Source organism: Tympanuchus pallidicinctus, unplaced genomic scaffold (assembly GCF_026119805.1).
Source record: "Tympanuchus pallidicinctus isolate F22 unplaced genomic scaffold, pur_lepc_1.0 scaffold28, whole genome shotgun sequence".
NCBI classification, from domain to species: domain Eukaryota; kingdom Metazoa; phylum Chordata; class Aves; order Galliformes; family Phasianidae; genus Tympanuchus; species Tympanuchus pallidicinctus.
This window is the reverse complement of record NW_026294745.1, coordinates 3,604,493-3,629,307: the sequence shown is the minus strand read 5'-3', so window position 1 is coordinate 3,629,307 and position 24,815 is coordinate 3,604,493. Positions and strand designations below refer to the sequence as shown.

The following is a 24,815-nucleotide window of genomic DNA, read 5'->3' as shown; positions in this document are numbered from 1 at the left end:
AAGGGAGTTTATTATTTATGATTTCATTGGCTCCTGGTTTGCTCCTTATCTGAAACTGTGCATCTTTGTCACATCAACTGCTTTTAGGAAAAATAGTAACTTTAGTAATAAGATATACTATAACAGTTGGCATTTGGCACTTAAAAAAAAATCTTTCCTTAGATGCCAGCAAAACAAAAGATGAATACAGGCAAACAGACAGCAGAAACTAGAATCACTTCTGAAGCATGAGTAAGGACATCACTTTTCTAAGAAAGTAAAGAATAAGTAGAGATGTTATCTAAATTGATTCTGAAGGAGCAGATTCATTTAACTCCATGCCTCTAGGTGCTATCAGGAAAACATGTAGAAATCATAGATGTATGGTAAAAAAAAAAAAACAAACAAAAAACCTGCAAATCTTTAATCTTATTGTAATGCTGCAGGCCTAATAATATCAAGCACTAACTTGCTGAGGGGTAAAAATGCAATTGAGAACATTGTATCTTAAGTGACATATTTTAGAATCATACAATATCACTGAATCTAACTCCTGACTCCTCACAGTCCTAAGAGGACCTCACCACCTGCTCAAATACAGACAATTAAAGTATTTTTCTTATTCAAAAGTTGTCTCCTTACTTTTGTACCGTGTTTTCAACACATCTGTTGGGCTCATTAGTATAGACTTTGTTAGTTATCTGCTTCTAATCACATGACTTCTAAGTGTTTACAAGAGTGTTTATTAGGGTTTACAGCTTCAACCACATTCCACAGAGATCAAAAGGAGCCTTTCATCAAGGTATGAGGACATCAAGCCTGCCTGTGATCTTAAGTAGCTATATCCCATCCTTGAGCTAAGTTGTTAGAGATCAGACTCCATTTCTGCATGTACTTAGGCTGTCATTTTCTGTGATCTACCTTTCAGCAAAAACTTGAACTTTCATTGTCTCTCCAAAGACAAGCATCTTAATTCAGAACCAATTATGAGGTAAAAGATTTCCAGATTATAAGGACAGACAAAAATATTTTGAGCATGTAGTCTGACCTCCAGCCTGACCCACGCTGCAGTAGTTCCCTGAGAAAGTATTGAGTTACTAAATAAACTGAAATGATTGTCTTGTTGAAGTCTGTGTTGAAATTTCTACTTGCCTTGGCTTTTTGGTTTGGCTACTGTTGTTTGCAGTCTCTCATACACTAAGACAAACACTGCAACTAGACTGCAAACTGTCTTTTAAAATCTTTTGTTGCATATTTTACCAATAAATATTTTAACAGCAGCCCCTGCAAACAGCGCAGCTTGCACACCAACACCATTCAAATATCACTCTCAAATCTGCTGCCGAGACTATGAAAAAAATCCTAATTCCACAATTTTTGTGCTTTGATGGCAATACAGTTTTGTACTGATTGCTCCACATTAGAAGAATTTTAAACATTTTAAACACCTCGAAATTCCAAATCCCTAGAAAAGCAATTCAAATGAAACTCCTAATTGGTCTGCAGTAAGTGTAAGGGTATAGCCAAAAATATGCCTCCATGTGCAACATTAAGTGGAAATTTTAGTGTGCCACTAGCACTGGAAGCAGAGACAAGACTGATGAGTTGAAACAGTCATTAAAACAAATAAGCAAGCAACAAACACTGAATAATCTGATGCCAGTGTTCAAGTTATAATTTAACAAGCACAGATGCTGAGTTATATTATTGTTTGCTTTTCATATACTTTACAAATTATTTTGCATTTTTGTATTAGTACAAACTAGGCAGAAGCTCTCTCTGATATATTAGATGATATGCACCTTAGGGGAGCTTCCTCCTCCCCTGTCTGTTGACTGTTCTTTTAATCATAAGTTCGTTGACGGTCCACTCAGTGCTTGGGCTGGGCTAGCAAGAGACAAATCATTTCACTTCAGAAAACTATTAATCTTGGTGGCACTGTGCTTGTGTGCCATGATTTACTAAAACAAAATAACCTCATAGTGCTCAACTTAAAATTAGACACCAGTCTCACATAATGGTATACATTTACTTATATGATAAAGCAATTGAATCATGAGGATTCATTAGTAACAGAGGGAACAGTTGTACTATGAGAGGTCAAATTGATGACTACTGAAATGTTTTCACTGCTGTAAAATGCACACAAATTCTTTTGGGGAAAGATAGCTGTATTAAAGTATTTAATTATAGTATTGCCAAGATCAGGTGATTTAAAATTAGGCCATCAGCCCTACATGTCATCATATTAGTGAAAATAGAGACGAACTGTACATCAAAACCAAATAATTAAAAATCAATACGAATTTCCCTTCTTTACCAGTTCCTCACCTCAGCTGCTCTTCTAAAAAGGACATCCTCACTTTCCATTATACAGCACGGGCAGGTATTGGTGCTATAGTCTTAACTAATCTTCTAGGGGATATTGACCCATACCAGGAATAGTTTACTTTTTGGTGTAATTCAGAACTGGGCAAACTTACAATCTGAAGGCATTTACTGATTGATGTTCTACCTGAATCTAGTGACTTTCATATCATTAAACTATTTTATTACATGATCAGTTAGCCTTCACATTCTAAAATTCCAGAATTATGCCTATTTAAAATAAATATGGTGAATACAGAAAAAAAAGTGAGCTATACCTGCATTTTGTAGAAATCTACACCAGTCAAATGTTTCAATGGGAGTAGTCCTGATTCCTGTGTTGAAGAAAAGAGAAATATGACATGTTTGTTTCTTGGATGGCTGAACCATGCCTCTTAAGGTCTTGCTATAAGAAAACATATTAACATATTCCTCTCAAGCACACCTCATTTCATACACAACAATACAGGCAATGGCAAAGAGTTCGACTTCAGAGGAGTCAGCATTTCAAACCAAGACCCATTTCAGCAAAACATTTCCAGAGAAAAGAAGATAGATACATAAACATAGAGGTACTAAATATATTAACTAAATAAATTGAATGCATTAGTAAATATTTCAAAACACTCACCTTGATATTGGACATATATTTTCTGGCTAGCATCTGGCTTCAAAGAGAAGGAGAAGAAAAGTGATTTATAGTTCATCATAAAAGATCTGCTCAGTCTTTACAAAAAAATCAAGTATAACAATATGCTCATCAGGGTGATTTTCTTTTCACAAGACAGATCATTAGAAAGTAATATTTTAATAAGACTAAAAGCCAACAAAATCAAAACTTTAAATTACATTTACAACAAAAATTTACAGTGTAAAGGGATCAGTTTTGTAATTAACATGATTACCAGGTCAGTAGAAGCACGTTTTTTTAGTTTAGCTCTGTGTACTTTCTCATAATCATTAACTTGATAAATGGCACAGAAAAAGAAAATATGTTCAATTACAGAACAGCCCTAGCTCTCAAAAACACTGGTTTTCAAATAAAAAGCACAGCTAGTTTTAGAACCACAGACACATCTATCCGTAATAGAAGTTTAAAACACATCAAGCATGAATCCAGCCCTTCTTACCACTAACCTTTTCAAAGGCTGCTGCCAAATATACGTAAGACTTGTCTATACAGGAACATGGGCCAGGAGTGGTTACTGCAGTTATTCCCAAATAAGAATTGCACATGAAATTATTTTAAAATAGATATAGTAAAAGTGGTAATTGCAACACTTCCAACGTTTCTCCTGAAGAGTGAGTACACTAGTAATTTAGCATATTATTAAACAAACTAGTTCTTACTTCATTGCCTTTCTGTAACTCCAACCATGAACTTGTGGAATATGAAACTTTCTTTAAAAAAAAAAAAAAAAAAAAAAACCAAAAAACAACAAAAAAAGAAATGTTCTCGGGATCTTTCGAAAAGGACAACAAAACAGAACAAAAACTAACAACCGAATGCACTCTTCCCCTCCAGCAAAAAAAGCACAGTTTCTTTGAGTTCAATTGTAAACAGTCTGCGTTCAGACAATTCCTACTTCTTTTAAAAGCACTGGTTGCCTTAGGAGTAAGGTAGGGAATTGCTCAACTCACTCATTCTCCAACAAATTTGCTCAATATTACCTTGCAAGTTTCAGTTTGAAATCACATTCTTTCAAGCAGTTCTAATGACACTATTGCTTAGTGTACCATCTCGGAGTCCCAAAACAACCTTTGCTAGAACATCAGTCTTTGCTGACTTAGGGCTAAATGCTCTTTGCTACCATTTCACCATGGAGAGAAGCACAGTCCCCCCAACAGACTGACTCAGTGAGTCACAGAGGATCTGACTATTGTGCCTCTTTTTAAGGTGCTAATGGGAAAAAGAGTCCCATATTGCCCCTCCAACCACCCTGCTTTTGAACAGTGGGAAATGGCCAACACAGATGATGCACTGCTGAACTCCTCAAGCTAAGAACTGCTATGCAGACTTGTCTCAGTGTGGTGGCATAATGCAGGTACAGTTACATGAGGTAGAGCACGACGCTGCTGGATCACATCACTCTGCACATTAGTTTTCCCTTCTCCTCTCCCATCTCCACTCCAACCTCAGCACTGTGAAATCACATCCGAAGGATGACTTCAGGGTAGGAAGAAAAAACAAAAATTAATGCAGAAACAAACTACTAAAGCAACAAATTCCTGAACCAGTCCACTCAGGAAATAAGTCAAAGTAGTGGCGACTTTTTTTATTCTTCCACTTGAAGGCATTTTGTGAGGATTTTTTAATTCAGAATTTCTACATGACTGCCCCTACAGTTCACTGCTTGGTCATAACAGTCTATTTTAGTTATTAAAGATGTACTGGAGAAAGAAAAATAGTAAAAGAAATGGACAGAAAAGGGGTCAGGAAGAAGTGAATAGTCATCAACAAGCAGCTCACAGATGGGAAGAGGACAGTTCCAGAGAATCAGAGAATCCAGAGTGAATCAGCCACATCACAAAAACAACGTGAGCAAGCAGGTCCAGTAATAAATGAAGTGGGAAAAATGTAATGCTGTTTATGTTACAGTAGAAGACTGAGGACATCTTTCAAAAGACAAATGAACTTTTGTGATCCAACAATTTAAAAAATAAAGAAGATGGTTTCATATGTTGTTTCATTACTTAATACTTCTTGGCTTTTTATTATTATTATTTTTTTTTTTTAACTGTGAATAAGTACCATTTTAAATTAAATTGGATTTTTCAATCCAAAAAAAACCTTGCTAATGATGGAGACAGCACTGCAAGCTGAAGGACAATTAATTTTTTGGACAAGTGGAAGAGCTGAAATTCAGAGCTAGGAGTTAAGAAGCAACAAAAGAAAAAGTGGAAAGAAGGTAGATGGGGCAGGGGGCAGATTAAGCCAGCCTTGTCTCTATAGCTGACATACTGCATAATCCTGCCTCAGACTTTGGGGCTTAAAGATAAGTTTTTTACTTCTCTAAAACTGTTACATTTCAAAAATAAGCGGAAATTAATTAATTATTTGGTTTCATGCTCTGCAAGACCCTTAATGACTATGCAGTAACTAAATACATTCCTGCCAAGGCTGGGATCATCAAGAAGAAAAGAGTAGAAATTGTGTAACACAGAGTACAGATATATTCACATGTTATAGATCAATTTTATGTTATACTCTTTATTTCAAATGGTAGTAGGGAGAGTAGAAAAATGAAATTGAATACCAATAAAACTGGCTTAGGTAATTCTTAGGTACCAATTTTACACTATTGACATAAAACACTGACCATAAGCACAAGATGTTTGAAAGTATTTCACACTTACTTAGAATACAGATTATTACAGAAGCTGTATTATGCAATTCATAATTAAGGATAATTTATCCAATGTAATAGGAAAGAAGTTGATGGAAGATACAGGCCTCGTGCTCAGTGGTATTGCTTACATGTTTGTAATGTGAATTATTGGCTAATTAATAAAGCACACATTATAGGAATAATGTATATCACATTAGGGTGAATTAATATGTAAAGAGTGGTAATATTCTGTGAGCTATGTTATGGAAAGCTGTATTTATGCTTTTCAGTGTTTGAAAGAAAATGTATGACACTTGCTCTCACCCTTTATACGAAGATACAGATATGAGGATCAAGTCCAATTCCTGACTCCATACAAGGCAACCTAAGAATTTCTCATCACTGGTTCAACTATAGGAAATAAAAATGTGTTTCTTACTGATATTTCACAAGATAAGGTGAGTTAATAGGGCAGTCCTGACCTGCTCATTTTATCCCAGTTGTCCCTTATTGGTGGAAAACTAATAAGTATGCCAAAAAAACCCCAACATCTGGGCTAATGAGGCAGTGCTGCCTCATGCTACCCAAAAGCACTTGTACTAAGATGTCTGACAGCTCCTCATTGCCTTACCCTGATCTTCAGAAACCAGCACTGCCTACTTCCAGGATCTGTCTCTATTTTCTCCACTGGCAGTCTGCCATCAACTCACCTACATGAAGGTGATAGGGTTGACCCAACCTATTTTCCAACAGCAGCATCAGATACTACAAATAATTGCACTGAATGAATGAGTTAGAATTGCAATCCAGCAGGTATAACGGTACCTACGAAATAAAGAGCACTCAGAAGTTCTAAGACCGTGGTCATGGTATATGGGCAAATAATGAATGCATGGAAACAAACTAACAGATGAAGAGAACCCTAATTAGTGTTAGTCCATATGTTTTTAACCACTGGGTTTCAGTTGTTACAAAAGTTATTTTCAAAAAACAAGAAGAAAAATGAAAGGTCAGCTCCAAAAGTAATGCCTCTTATTTTGTTATGTTAGCCCACAATGTCAGAGGCAGATGCTGATGGTATGGCAACAGAGGCTGAACCCTCCCACCAATATTCCATTACAGTTTGTTGCCACGTGACAAATGGCAGCAGAGAGGAAGACTGAAAGAATGGTGTCTGACATTGAAGTGCATATGAAGCAAAGGCATATAACTGAGCCCTTCACATAGAAGAAGTTGCACCCATTGACGTTTGCTGATAATTGCTGAACATTTATGGAGACCAAACAGTGGATGTGAGCACAGTGAGGCACTGGGTGCTGCTTTTCAGCAGCTGGCAACAGTGACATGAAAGACAAGCCACAACCCAGATGGCCATGCAGATTGTTAGGAGTGTTTATCATTGGCAAACATGCACAGCTAATTGTGGTGTGACTGTGTCAAAAAAACAGTGTTTTGTAGCTGAGAATTTGCTCTATCAAATAGTGTTATTGTGCTCTTTGTACCTGCTGCAGTTTCCATGGAAATAAGCAGAAAGATTTGCTTTCAGAGTGACCTATGCATTTAAAATTACCTAATTATCACACTATCTCAAAGGCTAAATGAAAGACTAGCTGAGGGAGAATGAAGAGATGAGGGACACAGGGAGGTGTCCCTGCCGATAGCAGGGGGCTGGAACTAGATGATCTTAAAGGCTCCTTCCAACCCAAGCCATTCTATGATTCTATGAAATTAAAATACTATTTTTACTCTCCTAAAAATTGTATGTTTTTTTCTTTATTCTTTATTCTCCCTAAAACTTAAATTCCTGCCCCTTTGGTCTTATATTTCAAGAACAAAAAAAAAAACAACAACCTACAAACGTATTAAGAAACTCAATCATATCAGTCAAATTAGCTAAGTCCTGGAGAAATCACTTGAGTTTTTCCTGCTAAAGACTGTCTGAGCTGACACTTTTACTGCATACACAGCACATTATCAAAGCAAGCATGCTCACCTCACAAAGAAGTGCAAGAGGCCACTGCACTCATCTTATGTAGCACTTAAACATTATTTAAACAGCCCGTGGAATGAATTAAACTATCCAGTTGCAAAGACCTGAGATTAATATTTGCTGAGAGACTGAAAAATTAACCCTAAGAGCTCACTGAACTCAACAGCAAAGCCATCAGTTACTTTCAGCAGTAGAAGATAGGGATTTAGCGTATGGAAGTCGCAATCTTGCAGGGAGTTTCTGGGCCCTTGGAAAATATGATTGATAGCAACAATCAGATATGGAAACAGATGAGTTTTCATAGCTCCCTACCAATCCAGGATTCATTACAATTAATATGAAGTACATCACACATTTACTAGATAAGGGGATTTTTGCTAAACACCTTTTCTAATAAAATAGCATGGCAGCTGAAATATGAGGTTATCAACAAAACTGTATTTGAGAGGTCTTTTATATTTTTCTACATGTACTGATGATTCTCTCCATGAATGCAATACCTACCTTTAAATTAAATTCACCATAAGAAAATTTATTCCACATGGATAATACGTTCGCTACTAGGAAAACATTCTGTAGAATATCCTTTTTTCTGCCAAACTGAAATTTGATAGTTAGCTAACTTATTAGAAGAATTTTGTTTTGCATTATTACTGCCAGCACTTTGCTGGCAAAATCATCTTTCAAATGCACTGCCAAATGTGTTTGAACACTATGATGTTGGATGAAAATAATTCTATTCAGTATTTTTCCATATTTCATTTAGCTGTGTTTATTCAGTTTTCAGAAGCAGAGATGACTTTTAAAAAGTGCTTTTAGAAAAGTGCCATTTGCGTGCCCTGTATCCCACAAGGCCTGGTCAATAGTGCTGTATTATTGCACACCAATAATACTGCACACCAATACTGCACACCAATAATGCACACCAATAATGCACACCAATAATGGGCTTTAGCATAACTTCAGTTTTAAATTTGCAATTCACCTACAGAAGTTCATTCTATTTCCAGTGTTGATGAATGTTCTCACGTTATTCTTCCAAATTCTTACTGTAAGCTTAGTGCAATTTTGTCAACGTCACAAAGTTTATCAAATGATGCGAAAAGAAACGATACATGCACATAGCATCAGGAGGAATCCAATAATAGCAATAATGATTAATTTCAACTGTTACAGAGAAGCGCTTTTCAAATACTGAACAGCATTTAAATCCCAGATCTCTTTGATCTGTCAAAGCCCATAAATATGAAATGCTTTCTCTATAAAGAAAAAAGACCAAACAAACAGCATTAAAGAATATAAAGATGATTACAATTCTCTAGCAATTTTTATGAGACATTTTAGGAGACTGAGTAGTTACTAATACGATAACCATCACCATCACCACATGAACATACCCACGCTGCTGCTGCCAGTTCCTTCATTTTCGTCGTGAAAGCCACGGCAAACCTAGTGAAATGGACAAAAATAGCTGGGATCTGCTGCTTAAAGTGTTTGAACATAACAAACACAGAAGTATTTCAGAAAAAAAAAAAAAAAGATATATATATATAAGAAGAATGGAAGCTTATAAAAATAATGATAGATGGAGAAACAGAAAGTAGGCTTTCTATTTTTACTTAACCAGAAAACATTGGTAAAACAAATGGTCTTTCTTCAGGCTTTAAGTGAATTTACAATTTAGAGCTCCCATGGAGTTAAAGTGATGATTTTCTTAAAATACGGGAAAAAAATGGGAACACCCTGTAGTTTATCTGGATTAATACATGCAGCTGCAATCTACACAAATCAACATGAATAAGCAAACAAGGGTGTACCTGAACAACTTCATGGGTAGGATTTTTTCACCTGGGAGAGAGAAGAAAACTGCTCCCGAGCCTACTTACACTTTTGCCTTATGTCTGCTTACCAGGGCTCATCCTGACACTTACTTGTGTGCCTTAGAGAAAAATTCAGCACACTTCCATCCCACACAACAGAAGAGTTATTTCAGAAACCATTTAAAAGCAGCATTGATATCTACAGTCCTCCTTTTTAGGCATCTCATTACACAGAGATTTCAACCACAGAAGTCTGATATCTAAACTTACCAAAGAAACAAGTAACTCTAACTGGGAGCTTGATGTAATACCCAGAAGTCATATGAGATACTTTTATGGAGTCAGATTTAATAAAGAATCTTTGTTCATCCTGAACTTTAAGGCAACTTTTTAGATGTCATTAAATACAAACATGCTTTGACTGTTCTTAAATGGAGCTTCAGTCTTAACTGGAACCACAGATGGTTCATTCCTGAAGTCTATCAGTCCTGTAGAATACATAGGTTTGAATGGCTCATTCATATCGGACATAATTTGTCTCTTTTACTAAATAATTTTTTTTCATCACTTTTAAAAACATTGAATATAAATCATAAGTTATCAAATAAAAAACTTAAGACTCATGTTTCTATTTCGTGGTATTAATGCAACATTTCCATTCTGAGATATCTCTGTAGTATCACAAATGCAAGAGGTGCAGCACACTGCTAAGTCCCAGCCAAAACAGTGCTTTTCCACTGGAGATGTTATGCTACAATTCGAGGGCACTCATTAGAAGTCACATAAATGCTGAGTTATAACTCCTGTTTTGTTTGTTGTGAGCAGACTTACTCCCATACATTTGTTTTGTAGTGTGTGCTTTATAGTTTTACAATGCATTCTACATATAAAACACGACAGCTCTACGGTTATTGAGGCCTTTGCGAATGCTTGTTTTCTCAAGATGCATCTGTTTCCTTTCTAGTTTTTGCAATTATACTTTCAATACATCATGTTAACAAGCAGAAAAAACTGTTGCTCCCAAGTCTACAAAATACTATTCAATAGATTTAAATACCCTAAAGGAGTACAGCCACCATTTAGAGGAATTTGATTAAAAACAAAACACTCATTATAAAGCCAGAGAATGCTCAATACTTTGTTTTATGGAACGTGGTGTATATTGTACTGGACAAGTAATCTACAATTCATTGTGCTTTTTGCTTAGAACCCTGCAATCAATAAAGAAAAAAAATCAATTTTTCTTTTAATAACTATGCAATGAATAATACCAGTGATAATATTGGGGAAGAGATCCATTGAGTGTAACTTCTAGAAAACTGAATTACTTTTACTGCAGCGGAGTTATGAATTGCATAGAGCATGCACTAATGCATTTTGAAACATCAGAGGAAATCCAAAACTACACCTCAAGTATCTAAATTAATTACCATTAAAAACAGCACAAAAATTGGTTCAGTATGGTTTTGTATAAGCTGCATGAGCTACACTGGTGACAGATCATGCTTAAAACACAGAACTGGATCAGAATGGACACTCACACATTCTCTTTTGAGATATTTTTCCAATTTCCAGTGCTGAAATCTAATGTTCTCATTGTAACCAACACATTAAATGACTTTCTTCTCTTTCTTAAAAACTGTTAATACAATACTTTTTAATCATAGGACAACAAAAAAGTATAAATATTTTGTTTTAAATGAGGCCATAAGGTGATTTTCAACTGCAAGTCCCATTAAGACATAAGAACGTACCCTACTGATTTTCCAATGAGCATCATTAAGCACTGTCTTTGAAATCTGTTTACCTACCACATTTCTCAAGTCACTGCAGACAGAACAGCATAGCAATGCCAGAGGTAAGTTAGCTAATAGTAGCGAGAACATACTGTGGTATGTTCCTCCACACTCCATACAGCTGAGTGACCTGCTGCAGCAGATTAGTGCCACTAAAATAACATCTTTGTTGACTTTTCAAGTTAAAGCAGTAGAAAACTAATCCAGATGAAAAGGTCTAATTTTACAGCAGCTAGTGAGTTAGAGCTGCTCTGAAAGCAGCCCTGGCACACAGAAGCCTGGGACGCAGCTACAGGAAAGAACTGATGTAGGACAGGAATGCAGGTAAAGTCATCCTGTCATCAGTAAGCAATTAGTTGGACTGCACATGAGGAGACAACAGTGTGTGTCTTAATAAGACTTAGGCCATCTATTTAATTTTTTGCCCTATTTGAAACATTACATCCATTTTACTTTGGATTCAAACACAAGAAAGGACTATAGCCTCACTATGGCTATGATCAAATACAGTTAAAATCAACTGACTTTTGGACCAAGCAGAAGTTTTTTTTCAGAGGGATGTTGAAATAATGAGAAATGTTGTAAAATCCCCTCTGGTTTTCTATTGTTTTCACTGATTTCTGATCAGTTCTTAACCACATTTGATGACTCCACTGACACAACACTGGAATTTCTCCAGACTTTAAAACCCCCTGAAAATACTCGCTTCACAATTCGCCAAAAAAGCAGAGAGAATTTGTGTAAAGATTTTTTTCTGTCTTTGCTTCTTTCTTTATGCAGTTAGAAAAAGGATCACATTAGCAGGAAAAAAGAACAAAAGCTCTCTATACTTCAGTCAGCTGCGCACGCTGTCAGCACATCAAGCGCAAGGCCTCTGAAAGCAAGTTTGACTCTGGGATGCAACCAGATAAACACCAGTTATTTTTAGTTGTCTGCTTCTCAAACTGAGGAGCATTTTTATCTGTGTGTGTAGATAGAATTAATCTCTGAAAATATAAAATGTCTAAAATGGTTTTAGTAAGACTTTATAATGTGACTGCATGCAACATTTGTACCCCAAACAAACAGAGTAAATAAACCACAGCCAAGCTTCTACAATCCACAGTTACACTAAACATCAAAGACTGTCTTTATAATGCCTACCTATGAAGTAGATATGCTGCCAAGTCACAAGTTAAGTATTCTTGCTACTATTCATCTCATTTGTACCTGCCTTAGAATTTTATACCCTCATCACATGCATAGTTATACTGTTCTAGAAAACAGTTATGATTCAGTAGAGATAGCACAGGACTGGTACACAAAAGCACAAAATTCATTACTTTTAATGTGATTTGAGTCATTTTGGAAAGTTGCAGCCAAAGATGCCAAGCTTTACCACTACTTCTGCCAACTCTTATGTGGACAAATACAACGAACAGAGGAAACATAAAAAGAAAACAGTGCATACGGACTATATTTCTATAAAGAAACTGTATTACAAAATCGTAAGAACTAGATTGAGCTCACAGTGATGTCAAGTTGCTTATCCTTTGTCCATTGGCTTACATATCTCCCAGAAACTCCAAATATTTATGGAACAGTTCCTACAAAATCTGCCTTTAAGACATGTAATTTCCTGTCACAAACCTTCCACAGATTTTACCTGGCTTCTCCTAGCACTGCTCCCATTACCCGACGTTTCTCTTCACTTCTGATGTCTTCATTTATATCTGTTCCTCCAAAGATGATTCCAAAAGGAATTCTGCTACCTGCAAAACAATGACCAAGGTGAGAAAAGGGCATTAAGAGTGAAAAAGATATATTGACAATACCATATCACATATTTAAGCAAAAGGCTTTGAAATTGAAATGTGCAGAAACTTATTTTTTATGGTTTTGGCACTGACAAGAAACATCCAATAACAGCATGTCAGCCTGTTTTGTAGCTATGAGACTTTCTTTGGCTTTGTCCACACTTAATAATACAATCAATTACTTTCTACATTTGGCAGCCCACCAAACAGCATGTATATTTCAAATGGTATTCACATTTTCATAAGATACAGTGCCTCAAAGCTGTGTTTGTTCTAAGTATCTAGCCTCAGCCAATCAATCCCTGCCCTCCCAAGCATTCCAGTATAATGGTTTGGGTGGCCAGTGTTATAGCTGCTAAATTGGTACATGGAGCCATACCATCAGAAAGTCACCCAACTAAATAAGGCAGCATATGTGAAACTTCACCAAAACCACCATTTTGCTTAATTCCATCCAAAAAAGTAGATCTGTGTTTATAAGTGGTTGCTCCAACACCTTTTGTGATACCCAAGTTCTGGAAGGTGCTGTAGGATGCCCAGAGCTCAGAACAACAAGAGCAGAAGGGCGCATGGTGACTGTGCACAAGATCTTATCAACACACAAGTTTTAAAGCATGAGTAAAAGCACAGATGACCCACAGTGGTAAAAGCCTAGTTTTGATACATGGCATCACAATAAATTAATATTTGATACAAGCCATGACCACATGATAGTGAGCACTTCTCTGCTAACAGCAGTAAGCCTCACACAGACAAGGCCAAAGATGGTGAAAATACAAAAGCCAATAGCAATTTAAGATTCCTTTCTAATAGCATTTGCTTTCCTGGTGCCAGGTTCTTTTTAGTGACTGACAAGATACCAAAAATGTTCTCTCCTTAAACTCATGAAGGCTGCAGTCAATAATGTTTACTGTTGATTGTTTCAGCACTGAAAACAATTAAGTGGTCAGTTTCCACCACATTAAGCTAACAGGTAACAACCTGAGGTGGCTAATTACTACATGCCTAACATGGTTTTAAATTCTAAGCAAATGGCACTCCAGCAAGAGAAGCCCCAGTACATAAGGCAGCAGAGATCATCACACAGCATTATTTTCGTATTTGTATTCTCGGATCCCTACTGAAATCAGAGCTCTACTATAACAAAAGATACACGAGAACACTAGACATAATAATGCAGGCTTTCCAAAAGCTCACCAGCATGAATTGCCTGGGGACTGCTAAGTCTGAAACCAAGAACCACGCAACTTACACTGAGATTTGATGAAACTATCAAATGATGTACCTTTGTCCACGTGAATAGGTTTGGACAATGGGAATGTGATCTCAAAAATGGATACACACTTGCAATTTCAGTAGGTGACAGTGTCTGTAATTTTGAAGCTGGTGCTTCAAGTGTATCATTAATGACAGACTAAAATTTCGTTCTACATGGCCAGTTACTACAGAACATCTTATTATTTGTCAGATAACATTCCGCCTCCTAGAATTTAGCTGGCATAAACCACAACTGCAAGTTATTTCACGTCCCCAAAAAACTCAGACTCATTTTTCAACAGAAAAATCAGATTAGCCTCTGCTTTTTTTGAGTTTGACCTGAGCTACACTTAGCCAAGCTGCTGTCCTCTGGAAAAGCACCTTTGTTTAAACTATCTTAATGCTAATATGATGCTCTTATCTTAATGTAGTTTAAGTACTTAATTGTAAAATGCATTATGTGCTTTAGAAGTACATTTATTTAGATCTCCCACAGAGAAAGACTTTCAGTGTTTCTGAATACTTGTTGAAGTGGATAAAGACAATAAGTTATGTGTGGGTTTATGCATGTATTGTCTTTTGTAACAGTTTGCACTTATTTTCTTCTTTTTCAATACATTTTAGGAGGTACTTCTAATGCAAAAGAGGAAGAGAATTACCTTGCAGATGTCTGCCTCCTTTATAAAGATGAATGGCCAGGGCTGCATCAAATTGATCTGGAGAGGTTAGATTCGCTATTTCAGTCAGACTTTCACACCTGGAAGCATCTTTGAGAATGCAGATGTGACCTGCATCATGCAGATGACTCCTTCGTTATAAGAACAGATAGAGCAAGAGAAAGAAAATAAATAAATAAATAAAATGAATGTTGCAGGCATTCAATTACATAATGTTTTCCCTTAGTTTTTGTTCCTATATTAATTTTCTTTATAATAATTTTGTTCAGGTGACCATGAAGCTAAAGCAAGGCGTTTTCCTGGAAAAGGTCTTCACCACTGTGCACACAGCCATACATAGTAGCCCACACACACCTACTTTAAGGCCCAAGACTATCAATGCTTGGGGAATCAGTGGATGTGAACTCTGGACCAGCACCTCTCCTGTGTCATTATCTGCTCAATTTGCTAAAAAGATTACATTTGAATAGAGAGTGAGAGTCTTGGTCTCGGATAACCTCAGACCCTCATTCTGGAGAAAGGCCCCAACAAATACGTCCAGCTAAATAATGCTATTAAGAATACCTGTTCCTGTTTGCAGGAACAAAAAATGAAGGCATAAATAAAACTGGAAAGTTAAAACTGTTTTCCTTCTCTGTTTGATTGTGGGCTCGTCTCCTGCACAGGTTTATCCCATTTGTAAAACAGTCACAGGATAATTGAAGTTAAAAAAAGACACCAAAGTAATTACACGGAAACTTTCACAGTCTTTAGAAAAAAGTCTCAATTACAAAAATTCTCACCACAAACCACCTATCTTGGTGCCAGCTTACCCATTCATCTTCATTTACAGCAGCTCCTCCTATTAAAAAATTGATTCAAATACTGCTGATGGATTGCAGGGAGCTCTGCTTTCAGCATTTCCACAAGCTTTGTCTCAGACTTTCCTTAAATACACTCGCCTCATAATTCCTCCCACAGAAACCACATCCACTTATCAGTTTCCAGTGCCATCAGCCAAAAAACAGGAGTAAAATCCGTGTTTTGATAGGAACTGGCACACTGCATCAGCTGACATAGAGATAACATCGCTTCAAACAAATAACGCTTATGTTTTCAGTATTACTAAATACCACAAGGATGTTTGTTATGTATTACGTATAGTTCCAGCTGATTTTTTCCTCACAGAACAGTAATTGTTCTGGCACTAAAATCTTGCTAACTCAATAGCTCCTTGGATGATGTTGGCTGTTTCCTTTCTCGATCACTTCATATCCTCCCAAGGAAGGGAAGATATTTTCTGTCCCGCAGAAGTTAGTCATTATAGCAGAAATCAGTGCTAAAAATGTTGTATAATATCATGAGGTCTCAAAAGGAATGAATTAGCACTATATCACACAGAGCTCCATCAGCACAACATATGGTACTGTATTTCTTCTTCACTCTAAAAAGAAACTCCTTTTGCTTTTAATTTCACCATTTAAAATAGACCAAGGAATTGCAACTAGCACTAATAAATAACAAAAAGCAACAAGACCAAAGCTCTTCATTTGCACTCTCGAGCAATCATTCACTTCCATTGCCCCCCTGAACTCCCACCAAGCACTGCTTGCCATCTGAAAGAGGCTCTCCATTTGTATCTCAATAACAACACCCAAGCCTCACAGCTGTGGAAGGAAAATCTCTGGGGCAAGTAGCTGGGATGCTGGTGCACGCAATCCCGAAGTTCACAGCTGCTCATTAAATAGTGTAAAAGGTGCTTTCCCCCATCGGTGTTCCAATTACATAAATCGCTATCACATGCAAGCAGTATGTCTGCGTAGTACAATTAATTTGAGAATAACCCTCTCAGGACATCAGGAATCTAGAAACTCTGCTGAAAATTGTGATCTAAATCTTTTTTTTTGGTCACCTACCAGGAACGAGACTTTTCTCCACATCTCCAAACCACGCAACTGAATGACAGACAGCTGCTTGTGCTGTGAGCAGAGGGGGACTCCCTCATGTGCTCCAAGGCTCACAGATTGTGGATTGTCTCTATTGCTTTTTGGTGTTTTTTTTTCCTACACAAAATGACTCAGGAGTACGTAAGAAATTTGCATGTGGCTTAAGAAGGAAAAATTATGTAATCATCCCCAGAATAATTTGAATTCCCAGACATTAAGAGACCTTCATCCCATAAACATACCACTGAGTTCAATATGATTAGTCATAAGCTCCAAATTATGCATATATGGAAACATATGCAGAGTTACAGGGTGGTGTTTGAGTACTGAAATTTACAGTGCTATTTTTTTTTTATTTTTTTATTTATTTATTTATTTATTTTTTTAAAGATGACTTTTCATCTCTATAAGCAAAAAAAAAATAGCAGACTGCGATTTTCACACACATTCTGTTATCATGGAACACGATAAGAGGGTGCTGAAAAGATATTGCAGGAAATTTTTTTGGAAGGCTGGTCTGCCTATGAAGTCACAGATGTCCCTGAACAAAGCCAAGACATTAGAGGATCACCACCCCTATCTTTTCTCCTCCTAGAACTGCGTATTCACATTATTTCACCGTCTCATAAACAAATAATGTCTACATGAAAAATAAAAGTGAACTCCTCCTCTCTGTGAATCTAAAGCCAGACTGAAAATGTCAAATTCCAAGGCTACACTTTCGCTCTATCACAATTCTGAACGCAGCAAATAGATTTCCAATCACCTTAACTCCCAATAACTACTGCATGGATACGGATTTTGCCCTGCTTTGTCATACCTTCCTCTACTACACAGACACCAACAGTCCTACGTGGGGAGAAGGATATTTCTAAATAGGAGTTTGGCTGCCAGAATCCAACCTTGGGTGTTTTGCTAGAAAGTATCCCATCTGGGAACATCTCAGACACACAGTAAGCTTGGAAGAGAATTTCTTAGAGCAGATTGTAATAGTCACATCTTACCCTGTGATCTTTATTTACATCTAAACACCACTTAAACATTTCCCAGCCTCATCAATTTTTGTACTAAGAGAAGCCACCTGGATTTTATTTTATTACTCTCCTTGGAAATCAAGAGACATATAACAGACACTTACACGTGTAAGTGCTCTGGATCTATACAGTGTGCAGAGGGATATTGCTGAAAGTTGCCATCTCGATGATCTGACGCACTTTTCACTTTGTTAAAAACTACAGAGAAACAGTTTTTTCTACCACACCTACAAAATACCAGGTGATGCTTTACAACATCTCATTTTTTCTTTCCTATATTATCGATCACTATTTCTCCCTTCTTATCCTGGCTCAGAAAGCCTCCTAACCCTGCATTGTAACTTCAATTCAGGGTCTCAGAAACTCTTCTGCAGCTCCAAACAGCACGGCTGGAGCTAATTTACAAACAAGTTAGAAGTGTGCTTGCTCATAAGATACTGCGGTTTTCAAACCTGTTTTCTTTTCTTCCATCTCCTTCTCAGGAACATTTATGTTCTGATACTTGAATGGAATTACTCACAGCACAAAATAGGGATCATCCAAAAATATTAATTACCACTTCCCCTAGGCTGCCCACTCTGTAAAGCAGCTACGCATGAACTATTGTTAAATCTATACAGCGTGATCCAAAGCTTATTAAGTCAGCAGAGCGACTTTCTGAGACTTGGCTACAGTCGAATACTCACAATTGCCACTGAAACTGGTCGAATTACAAGAGTTGAAACCCCACTTGGTCTTTTCAGTTTCCTTTGTAAATTGTACTCTTTTGTTGTTGTTGTACCGTTTTTTTAATATTCTTTATTTTACTTCTCACTCTAGCTTCTCCTTTGAACAATGCAGACAATTCATGCTGGCTGGAAGGAAGCATGAATAAAATTTACTGTGAGTAAGAACAGAAATAAAAATGAGACTGATACTGCTTCAGCCCTGAAGTCCTCTGGAAGGCCAAAATAACTGTGCAGGGTTTAATCCTGCCTTATAAATGGGTCCAGCCACAGGAAACATTCATGGACATAATGCCGCTAGGGCAGAAGAACAGCAGCCCAACCAATGGCTTTTGCTTTGCCTTTATTCTCTATCCGCTGCTCAGATTTTTCAAAGTGATTAAAAATTACGCAGACCAATACAAATAAAGCTCACAGCACCTCTATCATACCACTTGTTTTAGTGAACTGACTTCTGGCCAAATTAGATTCCGGTATCTTTGTCACCAGCTAGTTTAAACTCAGGAAATGAATATATTATTTATGAAAATAGCTGTAATAACATAAACATAGTATCCCCAGTGATATTAAGCCATAAAATTAATCTATGCTGGCAAGTGTCCAACCCGGAGGCAACATCATTGTTTCATGTATACTCAACTGAAAGTCGGGCACAGTTCAATATGAAAGAGGAAAAAAAAAAAAAAAAAAAAAGGAAGATTGAACAAATAAATTCAGAAGCATGCAGACAGACACAACCAAAGCTAAATATTAATTTGAATATACATTCTCTGCAGGGTACAAGTTAATACACAAATGTTATCCATATGAACCTGACTTCAAGTATGGCAAATTAGAGAGGGAAGCAACACACCCAAGCATTTAGCCATACACGTTGATACTTTTAAAAGGCACAAAGTTTTAATAAAACCCATGTTAAATAAAAGTATCTGAGTAAGATGGTTTTATTGGTTTAGATGCTGTACTAAATGTTGGTACTGGATGACCTCAGAGGTCTTTTCCAGTCTTCGTGACTCTATGATTCTGCTGGTAGCTGTCATTTAGCAGCCTTTTAGTCAGGGAGATTTAATTGATAGCTGGTACTCCTTACTCCTTTTCCCAATTAGATTTCATTTCTTAAATGGGCTCCTTTATATTTCTACTATAAACAAAATTTACGTCGAGTGATAAGATAGCAACTGAACATAAGCTACTGATTCTCAAAGACTACTTCTGTTAGAAATCTTCATCTATCTTCATCTTGAAAATGAATCAAATTAGCCTTTCCTTCACAACTTAACTTTCTGTCTGAAGGTCTACGAGTAAGCAGCATCCATTTTGTGCAAGGCACGACTGTGAGCACTAGGATGCTGAAGCAAGTTGGGGTACTCTGCACAGATACTGCAGTTGCGCTTACACAGCTGCAAATGGTTGCACTAAGATGGTAGTACATTAAACCATCTGCCAGCTGAGCTGTTCTATCTCAGCAAACCTACACTTTCTTGCACATTAGCTCAGGCCACACAGGAGTCACACACAGCTGGGGATGACTAACCAAAATTGCTGGTTACTGCCACTCTGACAAAGGTACCTTACTAAGCCACTGCATCTTGGTGCAACATATAGATGTGGTCATAATTAATATCAGTTTACTGAAAAGAAAATTTGGAATAATATGTGGACGTTTGTTTGATTTGCTTACTTATGCTCAGTTTAACTAGAAATAAGGCAGACCCAGCTTTCCACTGGCTTACCTCTGAACCGCTCCACAGTCTAAATGCGAAGTGGAAGGCGAAAGTAAACGAATATGTGATTTGTAAAAGTAGAAGAAATAATCTTCAGGAGGAAGAACGCGCATAGACTTCCCCAAGAATAACCAGCTTTGTTTCATCCAGTGTGAGGAAAAGATTAAAGTGAATCATTGAATCACTGAGGTAGGAAAAGACGCACTGCTCACCCAGCCCAGCCTAGCCATGCCCATTGACATCCATCAGTGCCATGTTTGCACAGTTATGAACCACCTCCAGGGACAGTGACCCCACCACTTCCCTGTGCAGCTCGTACCAGTGCTGATTGCTCTTTCTAAGAAGAATGTATGCCTAGTATCTAACCTGATGAAGAATATCGAGTTATTAATGTATTTTAGGCCCTTAGAGGATCCACGTGCTTCACTAGGATGGCTGCACGGGCTCTTGTTTCAGACTCCACAGCTGCTGCTGCACCTCACACTGACCTTGCAGCTGATGGTGGGCACTTCCAAACCAGCAACCGTTGGGAAACCCACCACCACTGACCGAAACAGCGGCAGAACGCTCCAGCACTAAGATAACGAGGGCACCTTTGAGAGCTCGGATTCCCCTACAACGTGACCTGCCCTGTGCTGAACGCAGCCATATTATTTCTTCGTTCATTTACCTGTTCGGCGGGGGACTTCTCCCCTCGGCCCTCTCGTGTTGCGAAACAGCAGCCAGCCCTCGCGGCGCCCGCTGCCAGCCGGCTACCTCCGGTGTGCGGCAGCTCGGCGGGGCCGCAGCCATTCGCGCGGCTGAGGTGAGCCACGCCGCCGCCGTGCGCCGCAGCGGGCAGCGAATGGCGGCCTGCTCGCTCCTGCGAGCGCGGACCGCGATGCGGCGGAGGGGACCCGATCTCCTCCCTCGCGCCGAGCTGCGTGCACTTACTGTATCCTGGCCGCCGTGGTCGCGTTGCCGGTGTGCGTTCGGAGGCACGCCAGCAGGAGCAGCCTCATGGCGGTTTTTCCTTCCTCCCTCCGCAGCGAGGGGCCGTGCCGCGGTCGACGCCCGCCCGTCCGCGAGCCTCCTCACCTGCCGCCGGCACGGGCGCGGCCTCGCGGAATCCGCTTAGCGCTGCGGGCGCAGACCTGCACCGGCCCTGCCCCAATTGCAGCGGGCTCTGCGTGCGGTGATGGAGGAGCCCCTCTGTCTGCAGGGCCCCCTAGGTCAGAGAGCACGCTGATTATCAGGAAGGGCAAAATCCAAGGACAATAGCAGCCTCGGCTACAGCAGGCAGTCCAAACAGCCTGGCCGTGAGCGCCTACTAGGGACGGGGCATCCACAGCCTCACCACCTTCTGAGTGAGGAATTTCTCCCTTAAACCCCCGATTTTTAATTTAAAATTTACCCCTTGTCTTGTCAGTATGCACCCCAAGAGAATCTCTCCCCTTCTTTCCTGTGGTCATCCTTCAAATACCAGGCGACTGTAAGGTCTCCCCCAGTGCCTTCTCCTACTTAAATAACCCCATCTTTCTCAGTTTTTCTTCAGAGAAGCACTCCAGCCCTCGAATCATCTTTGCCTCCAGGGAACCCTGGGATGGTTTGTGCTGGAAGGAACCTCAAAGACCACCTGTTCCAACCCCCTGCTGTGGGCAGTGCTGCACAGCTGGGCACTAAATCAGACTCCAATCAACCTGATCTCAAATACCTTCAGGAAAGGGGCAAAGAAAGAGCTCAGGACCAGGAAAACCACATCCCAAGCAAGCACTCAAGACAAGCCCCAGCAACCAGAAACAAAGTGAGCAGCCAGTAACACTGTGGAATCCTCTTCAGAGACTGATAAAAGCCAGAGTGCAGATACCCATGGCCTCAGACTGGATTCTGTATTTTGTAAATACACTGACAGCACATACAAGGAGTTTGGCACTGTGAAGGAGATAGAAAGAAGGCTTGATCTAAGAGGAAGCGCACTTTTTTTGCTTGCATGTTTATAACCTGGACTGCTTCCCTGATGTAATTTACCACAGGGCCACAATGATGCAGGTTACCTCAAGGCTGTAGGAGATAGAGAAATCTAGGTCTGCAAACCGCAGTGCCTGTTTATTTTGCTTTCAACTACTCTTCAAGTCTCCCTGTCAGATAAGGAGACAAAAATACACCACTTAAAGAGAAAGGTTCCTAAACTTCCTAATTTAAAAATAATAGTTCTTTAGATGCTTTCTGTGGGTATCTGAGAATGACAGGTATTCAGGAATTGAGGGGTTTTAGAAGGGAAAAAGATGTACCACTTTTTGGAGTGTACTCTGGCAAATTGTGAGCATTTTGATGAGGAGGCTTGGGTTTTGCTAACACATCTTCATGCTGCAGAGCCATGCTCAACAGCCTGCACTCGTGAGGCTCATTTGGAAATTATTCAGCACAACATCCTGTTCAGACCATCTTCATCTTCATGCAGACTTAAGGAAAAGAAAAATAGTTTCTACTTGGAAGTTAAGAGCACCAAGACTTGCATAATTGCTGAAAATAGCATAAATGCTAATTTAAGGGTAGGCAAGATCAAGCTGTTTTCATTACTGTTTCAGAAAGCATTTTTGACTTCATGGAAATTTAAAGGATTTTTGTCAACCTACTCAGCATTCTAGCCTTGAAGTTTGTTTTGATGTAAGTGGCCTACACAATGCACATCTGGGCATCTGAAAGCACCTACCACCCAAGCACCAGCCATCTCTGCTTTAAAAGTCATTGCTGCCTTGCTGTCAGCATGTCCAGCAGACCTGTAGTACATCACATGTAGTGCTTCAACCTTAGGCAGCTGCCTTTCCTCTCTTGACATTATGTATAATATGTCCATTACCAGCACACTCTGACTCCCAGACTCCACCCCCACAAGGTATCTCATACAGCTGTAATGCATCAAGAAAAATTGGCAGCACCTGTGCCAAACAAGAACATCATTCCTTGTTCTTGCAGCTCTGTTCCACTGTCCTAAAATGGCTCATGTAATACAAAACATGGTCATTTCTTAGTTCTACAGCCTAAAGCAGGATGGAGTGATGCTCAGAAAGAATTGCAGTGAAAGTGCCTATTTCTCAATACCTGAAGACTGAGGTAACATTTTACAATACGTTTTCAAACATTACCAATATAAAAGCTCACCTCATTCTCTAAGGTGAATTACCAAGGGCCTAGAATGCCATAACTGCATATACTGAAGCACACAATAACACAAAGTGTGATTAATTACTTCGTAGTATCCAGGAAATACTGCTGGACTCTTTAGAAAATGTTATCACAAGCAGTATGAGATGCTGTATTAAGCGGAATAAAATTGAAAGGCAATGGTTTAAATTACAGAATGGGTTAAACTACAGTAGTTCACCAAGAGATCTCTGTAAAGCTGTTGGTTGTGTTTTCCTCATTGCCCTTTGACGTGATGTATAACCACTAAGAGAGCAAATATATTAACTGAGTCATTTCTACAGCATATGTTATTTACAGAGGCCCATCATTAAATGAAAGCATTTACTTTTACAAGCATCACTTGCTCAATTACCAACGCTGCTCCAAAAATTTTAACTCATACCTACACACTGGGTGCAACTACACCATGTTATTCAATCCACCCATGGGAAGCAGCTTTCCCATTCGGTGCTGGTCAGAATTGCAGCTGTAAGTTCCAGTGCTGGAAACACTTAAACATACCTTAATACCTTTACTCCAGCACATGGGATGGTGGAACAAAAGTCTATTTCAGTGCCCCAATCTCATGACAACCAACATACATCCTCTCCAGTCCCATTCCTCGTGGCACTGGCATCAGTCAGCGTTCTCCACCTGTACTAATGACACAGCGTGACCACATACAGCTCTGATAAGGAGCTCTGCCCCACACATACCCACACATGGCACTGTGACACAGGCAGGATGTATACAGCACATATCCATGGCTGTTCTTCATGATGGCCATTGCATGATGACAACCCCAGCTCCCACTTTTCCAACTGAGAAGTAAAGTATGAAAATAAATCACATTTTAATTTCACTGTCCTTATTATTGGAGAAAAACCAAAGGGAAATGAAATGAGGGCTCTAATGGAAGCCAGGGTCAGATACATGCAGTTAATGAAGACACGTGGTTCCATTTAAAGCCCAGAAGGTAACTCTCAGCCTGAGCTAAAAAACAAGATAACACTCAAATCAATTTTCTCTGCTGTAGCCTCCACCCGTGACACCTTTTGCAAGACAAAACGTTAAGAAAAAAAAAAAAAAAAGCCAAGCGTACAATCGGACCGAACCGGTCTGCACTGAGGAACAGCCCACAACCCGCCGCCTTCACGCCCCCAGCCCGACCTCGCACAGCCCCGCCCCTTCCTGCACCTCCTCCCACCCCACCATTCCCAGACGTCCCCCT

The 24,815-nt window shown here is 38.9% G+C and overlaps 1 protein-coding gene and 1 long non-coding RNA gene across 5 annotated transcripts in view; one reads left to right on the top strand and one right to left on the bottom strand.

Moving 5' to 3' along the window:
* The window catches only part of LOC128084598 (uncharacterized), a 30,090-nt gene extending 15,034 nt beyond the window's left edge, over nucleotides 1-15,056 (top strand). The window contains exons 1-3 of one of the 2 annotated variants that reach the window (XR_008208621.1): nucleotides 3,608-6,133; nucleotides 12,920-13,051; nucleotides 14,959-15,056. This is a non-coding gene — a long non-coding RNA (uncharacterized LOC128084598). Of the gene's footprint in view, nucleotides 1-3,607; nucleotides 6,134-12,919; nucleotides 13,052-14,958 lie in introns of those variants that run through there. The other variant, XR_008208622.1, reaches the window with a different exon arrangement.
* Nucleotides 1-21,731, bottom strand: part of GLT1D1 (glycosyltransferase 1 domain containing 1) — a 41,470-nt gene extending 19,739 nt beyond the window's left edge. The window contains exons 1-7 of one of the 3 annotated variants that reach the window (XM_052690823.1): nucleotides 21,353-21,731; nucleotides 14,994-15,142; nucleotides 12,927-13,032; nucleotides 9,063-9,114; nucleotides 3,697-3,747; nucleotides 2,978-3,014; nucleotides 2,625-2,681 (exon numbers count right to left, since the gene is read on the bottom strand). In XM_052690823.1, the coding sequence (XP_052546783.1) occupies nucleotides 2,625-2,681; nucleotides 2,978-3,014; nucleotides 3,697-3,747; nucleotides 9,063-9,114; nucleotides 12,927-13,032; nucleotides 14,994-15,142; nucleotides 21,353-21,420 (520 nt within the window). In that variant the 5' untranslated portion in view covers nucleotides 21,421-21,731. The other 2 variants (XM_052690824.1, XM_052690822.1) reach the window with 2 other exon arrangements.
* Between the last annotated feature and the right edge of the window lie 3,084 nt (nucleotides 21,732-24,815).